This window comes from Echinops telfairi, unplaced genomic scaffold (assembly GCF_000313985.2).
Source record: "Echinops telfairi isolate 266 unplaced genomic scaffold, ASM31398v2 ScPeMD7_38;HRSCAF=143, whole genome shotgun sequence".
Taxonomy (NCBI): Eukaryota; Metazoa; Chordata; class Mammalia; order Afrosoricida; family Tenrecidae; genus Echinops; species Echinops telfairi.
Window position 1 is genome coordinate 850,732 of NW_022103936.1, and position 8,479 is coordinate 859,210.

At 35.1% G+C, this 8,479-nt stretch overlaps 1 protein-coding gene across 1 annotated transcript in view; it reads left to right on the plus strand.

Annotated features, from left to right (window-relative positions):
- The window catches only part of CFAP47 (cilia and flagella associated protein 47), a 223,362-nt gene that overhangs the window by 198,789 nt on the left and 16,094 nt on the right, over positions 1–8,479 (plus strand). The window contains exons 58-59 of the mRNA XM_013008474.1: positions 1,175–1,269; positions 4,070–4,225. Of these exons, the coding sequence (XP_012863928.1) occupies positions 1,175–1,269; positions 4,070–4,225 (251 nt within the window). The remainder of the gene's footprint in view (positions 1–1,174; positions 1,270–4,069; positions 4,226–8,479) is intronic.

An 8,479-nucleotide genomic window follows, 5' to 3' on the forward strand; every position in this document is an offset into this window, starting at 1 on the left:
GGTTGTTAACATCCACTTCCTTCCCCCCACCTCCCCCTCTACCATGTCCCCTCAGAAATGTCATCCCATTGTTCTCTCTACCAGCTTATTTATTACGCCAATCCCATCCAGATATACATGCAGCGACAACAATATGCACAAACACAAGACCGAGCACAACAAAGCAAAAATAGAAAATAAAACAATAACTACAACAACAACAAAGACAAAATAAAGAAAAGCCTATAAATAGTTCAAGGTCTATTTGTTGTCCCTTATGAGTGTTTTCCAGTCTAGTCTGATGGGGCACCATGTCCTGGCCACACAGTCTACTTTTGGTGTTCCCTGAGGACATCATTGCTCTGCTCCTCTTGCTGCTCTGTTGCATGCCCCCAGCATCTCGCCTCGGTGTGGTGGGGTCAGGGCAGGCACAATTCCCGCAGTGTGTTTCCAGTGTTGGCCCCCTTTGGTGCTATGTGTCAGTGAGCAACATCATGTCTCTTGGCGGGGCCGGCTCTATGGTCCTCTCTGTGCATTGGCTGCTCTGAGCAGAAATATTGTCCTCAGGGCTTGGTGGGCCAAGATGTGCTTCACTCTTTTTTCCTCCCCCCTCGTTTGCTCCTGTGCATTCTGATCAGACATGTCCCTCTCCTTGAGCTGTAGCTTCAGTGCTGTCCTCTAAAATGAATTCTTCGGAGGGGGGGGAGGAAGAGGGGCTGTCCACTTAGTTGGTAATAGAGCCGGCCCCTCAGGCCTCTATTGATTCCCTGCTTCATGCCAGTCCACATCACTTTTTGAAGTCTTGCACTTTCACGGCAGTTTTTGTATTGCACATGTGACCAACCAATAAAAATGGAATTATCTTTATTTCTGATCAATTGCAGATTTGTTACATCAATGAATAGCAATAAGAACCTTTAAATTAGGATAAACGTTCTTTTATTTTAACTTTTGCAGTAGTAGTGTTACATTTATCTTTATGGTAAATTCTCATAAAGGTTTTGCTTTACATGTTTATAAAATCAATCTTTGCAGCAAATGCTTTCTCTTCATACTTTTTCTGGGTCAAACTTTAAGTTTACACATTTTAGTAAAAGACGACTAGGTTAATAAGAATATGTATGGCTATGCTGATATAGAACATATGTCTGTTGGATTTTTTGTGCCCTTTTACAATGTTTTCTTTTATCCTTAGGACAATGAGACTAGACGAAGGTCAAGTGAGAGCTATACACTGGCTATACCCTATTGTCGGACTTCCACAGGCACCACTGCCTAAAGACCCTGCAGGTGTGTAAGTTTTTGAGGCAGAGAACACTAGAATTCTAAGAGAACTTAAAAATCCAAAACCCACTGTCTATGAGTTGATTCCAACTCCTCATAATTCTATATAGGGTGTCAACCCAGTAGTAATATATGTATTCTGAAATAGATTGTGTTCTTTTGTTTGTTTGTTTTTTAGATTGTGTTCTAGATATGAAATCATTTTTTAAAGGTCTCAAATTTATGTTAGTATATTTTAAAAATCTAAAACCCTGAGAGGCACATTAGTATAATTTTATAAACAGAGGTTATTCACATTCTCTACAGTCCATTCCTCATTCTGTGGTTAATAATGCATCAGAAATGGCCTATTTTTCCTTCTCAACTTTACATCACTGTTTAATTTTCCTCTGATATTTTAAGTATCTCTTTCCCAGGTTATGTTCAGACTCAGGGTATGGTTTTTAGTTTGGGGAACCACCTTTTCTCCTTGTGCATTTTTAACTATGCCTATGCATTGAGGCCTATAATTGGAACTGGACCTGACTACCTGTCACAGTGTAAATACAATGGAAAATGAATCCATTGCTAGAGGGCTAATTTCCTAAAGACTTAACAGGACAAGACTAATGACATGGTACTAATTGCAACTTTCATCACATTAATTTCCAATTTAATGCTTTAAAACTAAAGCTCATTATAACCAGAAGAACTTGCCTATTTTCCTAGCTATTATAGCCCTTACAATTTATATAGAGCATTATGCATATATTATACATATTCTAATTCTAAAGTGTTCAATATCAACTAGTAAATTGTATAATGAAAAACTAAATTAACTATTTGATACTAAAATAGGATATGTATTGAAAAAACACATAAATCTGAGGTCATTGGCTAATTTTGCTGTTCAAATAGGCCATGAAAATGTGGCATAATACATTTAGAATATTTCTCTATATCATGATTCTTTTTCACTGATATTCAATGTATATCTTATATGCATCTGAATTTTAAAAGTATAATACTTAATACATTGGGGAAATACTGTGTTATATATAGACACCAGTAGGAGTAGGCTTCAAATAATTCATAAAAAAACAGATACCAAGGGCTCAAGTAGAAAAAAGATATTTTGAAAATGATGAGGGAAACCTATGTACAAATGTGCTTGATACAAAGGATGGATATATAGATTGTGATAAGAATGGTACGAGCCCCGCCAAAATAATTTTTTAAAACTTTAATGAAAAGATAATGGGATTTTCCCACAAACTGTTTGAAGCCTCTCATACACATGACCTCAGAGTATCGTGGAGCTAATATCAAAGGAATACATTAGGAGCCATCCGGATGGTACAATGGTTAAACACTCACCTGCTAACCAAAACGCTGGTAGTTTGAACCCAGGAGCTGCTCTGTGGGAGAAAGATGTGGCAGGCTACTTGAGTAAAGATGTATATCCTTGGAAACCCTGTAGGGCAGTTCTACCCTGTCCTTCAAGGTCACTATGGGTCATAAATGACTGTATGTCAACAGGTTTGGTTTGGGGTACAGAGAAATAATATTTTTGTTTCTCAGAAGATCATTGACTTTTCCTGGACCCCTGATAGAAGAAAATTAAAGTCATTTCTTTCTTTCTTTATCTATAAATATACATAATGTAATCACATTTAAGATTTGATTTTAAGTAATTAATTTTATTGTAACAGTTAAAAAGGTGAATTTTGTAAATTTAAAAACAATTCACAAAAACGTTAACTATTTCACTTAAATATTTTAAATCTACCTTTAAAGTATATATGGATAAATAATTTAGCAGGACATATTTAAAAAACAATATTATAAAATAAATGCTAGATCTTATTTTTTGAATTTTTGGGGGGTCTTTGATACAATATCAAGGCATCCTGGTGGCATGATTGGTTAAGCACTGGACTCTAATCGCAAGATCAACACTTCAAACCCACAAGGCTGTCTGCTCCCATGAAGATTCGCAGCCTTGGAAACTCTGGATGGGGTCATTATGAACAGAATCGATTAGATGCCATTGGGTTTATTATAGCACTCTAATTGTTACAGTATTATTCTATAAGTGGTTTGGTATTACTACAATGAGCATACAAATTTTAAAAGCTGGGAAATTCAGATGTTCACAATTATCAGTTGAATTATTGACATAACTATGTCAATCCCTGAATCAACTTTCTAAATCATAACATTTGGTGCTGTAAAGATGAGGCTATCTGCTTTCACGAGATGTGCAGCGTCAGAAACTCTAGAGTGGGTCCCTATGACTTGGAATCAACTCAATGGTGATGGGTTTGGTTTAAATATAGTCTTCAATAATCTAGTGCATAGATTCAAGATTTATTTTTTGTCATACTATTTTATAAAGTTATTGTTAATATTTTGCTTCTCAAAATGTATGTATGTCGACACTGCAGATATGCATGTGCATATACTTTTGTTAATTCTGGATGCACTGACCACTCACTACTATTGTGCTGATTTTATAAAATTTATTTATAGCAACCCTATAGGACAGGGTAAAACTGACCTGGTGGGTTTCCAAAGTTGTAAACCTTTATGGGAGCAGACAGCCTCAACTTTCTCCCACAGTGTACCTGGTGGGTTTGAAATGCTGACACTACAATGAAAACTCCACCATGTAACCAACCCATTTTGCCACCAGGGCTCTTGTTGCAATCACAAGACTAGTCAAAGAATACCAGAGCAAGTTTTATTTTACAAGACAGGGTCATTGTTTTCCATCTCAAGTAAGATCACATACCAAGAGTTAACTGAAAGCATCTTTCCATTACAGTTGTCATAAAATGTCAAGCCAAGAAGAGGGTGGAGGAATTGGTGGAAATCTCCATGACAGGCGAATTTTTTGGAAAAAATCCTCTCAAATGTATGACAGAAATTATAGTGGTACCAAGAAGGCCCACAGCTGATAATTACCATGATCATATCGGCGGTAAGAAAACCATAGCCATGTGTAATCAATAATAATTATGATAAAGAAAGCTCAGATTTCTTGAGCTATGGTTGCAAATTGCTCGGTTGCTTAAAGATCTGTGTCCTTTGTGTATTTTAAAAGATATTATTTATTTGAGTAGTGCTCAAAGATTTAGTTTTCCGATCTTATGTTTGCTATCTTCACGTAGTAGTTACTCCAAATGACAATAATCATAGTTTCTAGTGGATTTTAAGACATAAGATGTGACTCTGTCAGTAGTGGAAAGAAAGAAAATGTAATAACTGTAATTTCTTTTGCCCCTCAACATTAGTTTCCTTCTTACCCTTCTGATCTAAGGAATATGAATAAGCCACATGTTACAGCTTTAATTTTAAAACACATCAATGAATAAATATTTATTTTAAAAACTAGAAAAAGTAACATGTCAGATATGATGCCCGAAAAAAATTTGTACAATGAAGTTTATGGAATACATTGTATGTAAACTTCACCTTTTGTATATAAATTTGGTACCTCATTTTTAAATTCCAGATAACTTAAAATATTTCATCAAATACTCTAAATATATGCTGTACCACTTGAAATAAATAATATGCCATAATCACATAAAGACGCAATATACTTAACAATTCATTGAGTGTCATATATGGCTTGTCATTGGAGACAGTATTTAACTTTTATTAATTGATTTCTGAATCCATGTGAATACTTATTTGAGTCACATAATCCTTTCAGGCAAACCTGTTAATAATGAATCCAGTAATACTAAAATTACTTATGTCCTATCATATTATACAGCATTATTTGTCATATAATATTTCTGTCATTATGTACAAATATATTCTATGCGTATTAAGAAATCATGTTCTATACCAATATTTTCTTGTTTTGTGCAATACAAGTATTAAGGTAAGAAAAAAATCTTTAAAGTACTAAGATAACAGCAAGACAAGATATCTCTGTGGCCCTCTCCGTCCCGCCTTTCAGCCTCTCCTTGTCCTCCGAGACTCTGAATTTCTGAAGCAGTCTTATTTCAAGGGGCTTGTGAATGGGTTTAGACCCCCTATCCTTGGGTCAGCCTCACACTTAACACTGAGAACCTAAGAACACTAGTCTCTAGTTTAATGGTATCTAAGATAATTGCTTCTAGCATCTGTACAAAATTAACAAACAACATTTTCTTTTCTTCTTTCATTATTCCTCTTCATCTACATAAAGATTCCAACCGCAATTTGAAGAAGATATGATTTTAATAGCATCAGATTCAGAATTTTGCTAATTTGATTAAACTTGCCCTAAAGTGAACTTTCACTGAAACCTCCCTTAAGTACCACATGACAAAACGCTCTTGATTTGAACTTCACACAGTAAACTCGGGATCTATAGCTCTGATTATAGATTGTTAGACAAGACTTCTCATAAAGTTTTGTTTTTCTTATTTATTTATTTAACTTTTTATTGTGGTCTGAGAGTTTATCAGGCACATCAGGTTTCCATTCAACAATTCATATATATTTTTTGTGTTGTTGATTGCAATTCCCATAAAACAATAGCACGCTTTTCACTTCCTTAAAGTATTTACCATTTCATCTTCTTTTCTTATGCCTTCCTGCCTTCTGAAATAATGCTATCCTTATGGTCTCATATGTATGGTTGTTCTATTTAGTGCGTACATCCCTGGTATTATTATTCACCTCTTAAGATTTTCCAGTGTTTGGCTGAAACTCCAGTGAGTTCATTTCCAGGCATGAAGGGTGTCTGAGGGTCATAGTCTAAAGGGTTCTTCCGGTCTGTATCAGTCCAGTGTATCTGTCATCTTTATTATTTTAGTTTTAGATTCTACAAATGTGTTGTCCCACATTTTACTATCACTGCATCCAGTTAGGAGTTTCTATTGTGATCGCTTTCAAAGTGATCAGCAGTGAGTACCAGGCATTATCTAGTTCTAATCTCAGGAATGGTAGAGTCTGGTATTCAAGTGGCCCATTAGTCCATTGGACTAATTGTTTCTTTGTGTCTTTGATTTTTATCCTTCTTTTTAGCTCTGGATGGGGAGAAAACATTAGATGCACCATAGATGGTCACTTACAAACTTCTAAGAACACCCCCTATCCCATCAATTGTTAGTCAGCAAAGTAGGATGTAAGGAATTGTTTTTGTGGACTATACTAATGGGTATGTCAACTGACCTTGATATCCCTGGATATTTATGTTCCTGAACCCCCAGATCCAGGGACTTACTGTGTTTGGTTATGACTAAGGAGCTTTAATGACCGTGTCCCCTATTATGTATGTACAAATATGTATGTAGAAATACCATCTGCCAAACCTGCATAGAGTTTTGGATATGATATAGTCCTGTTTGTCACCCATACCTGTTGATTTTGCCTTTCTGCCTATGAATTCCCTCATAGATTACTGTGTGGTATTATTGATAATGCAATTATGTATGTAATAGGATTTACTTTTCCTGTCTCATACTCTTGTGGAACCTCTACATGTCTTCTTTTTCTTTCATGATATTGTGTGTATCACTTACTCATCATTGTGATAATCTTTTTCTTCAGCAGAATTAATAATTGTCTGTTACATAGTCAGTCATTTTCCCTCCCCACCACCCTATCTCTTGTAATCACCAAAGAATGTTAGTTTTTCTTTGTGTAATCTCTTCCTTCACTTTTTATAACAATAGACTCATACAATATTTATGCTTATTTCACTCAGCATTATGTCTTCACATTCATCCCTGTTATAAAGTATTTCCCAGATTCTTCATTGTTCTTTAACATTACATAGTAGACAGTAATGGTATTGCTGGATTACATGCTGTATCTATTTGCAGCTAGTTAAGGAAACACCACACTATTTTCCATCATGGTTGCACCATTTTCTTCCCACCAGCAATATTTGGGTGGTTCAACTGCCATTCGTTGTTTTCTGTCATACTCAACTCTGTTATCATTACGATTGCAAGATCATATCTCATTGTTTTTATTTGCATTGCTATAATAGCTGATGGCCACATGTGTTCATTCATATTTTTGTTGACTGGCTGTAAGTATTTGATGAAGTGTCTGTTCATATTCCCTGCCCATTTTTTAATTGGATTTTTTGAGGGAGTTGTTGAGGTGTTAAAGTGCTGTAGGCATATTTTTTTCAACCAACAGTCAACATTAAAAAGGAGATTTTATTGTTATTTGGATCATGGGTTAAATTATTAGAGCAAATTAACCTTAGAGTTCAACATTCAACTGCCAATTTCCAGGGATAAAATACATTTCTTAAATATTTTATTATGAAAATAGAATAAAATTTTAATAAACCCCAAACTTATAATAATAATTATACCTTTCTGATGTGAAATGATTATTTAATGTGATTTCCTACTGTCCTTAAGTTTAACAGCTAAGTATCGAAACTTTAATTTCTATTCAAAATATGTCTTGTTAAAGTCAAAATGTTGATGCTTCTATTGTACCACATTTAAAAGAAGGTAAAATGAAATGTTAGTATATAGCAATCATTTCAATATGTTCTCACTACTTTAAATTGTATTCTTGTTAGGGTTAAAACTAAAGCAATAATAAGTCTGATCACAGAAATTGATTAAAACATATTATCCAGGAAAAACGTCCGTTTCAGTCTTGTAAGCAGGGTCTGTATGGAAGCTGCCAGCATCATTTTGGAAGCTTGAAAGGTATAGGAGGAAAGCAGTTTCTCTCACATAGCTCCTAAAACGAAACATTTTTGATATGGCTTTTATTTTACTGCTCCATTACTTTTCTTGATGAAAATAATATTTTCATGGAAGGTTTTAATGCTTCTCTCCAGCCATCATTCCCTCTAAATCTTTTGCTATACTCAGCGCCACCCAAATCAACAAGTTTCTATGTTTCTTTGGGTTAAAGACACTTACTTTATAAATTTTCTATGTTCTTCTGAAGTACACCTGCTCTGTAGAAACAGGGATCTCTCCTCTCTTGATTGTAATATTATGTCTCTGTCTTTATGGTACCTGAATATTTGATCAAGACCTCTGACCTTGCTCTTGCCCAGTCTTTTATTAAGTCGCCCGGGTTTCTTCCCCTATCTTTATTTCAAGAATGTAAGCAATCAGGGTGCAGTGTAGCACAGATGAAATATACAACTTTCCTCTAGTTCCTAAATGCTTCCTCCCACGCCCCCCACTATCATGATCCCAATTCTACCTTACAAATCTGGCTAGACCAGAGGATGTACACTGGTACAGAT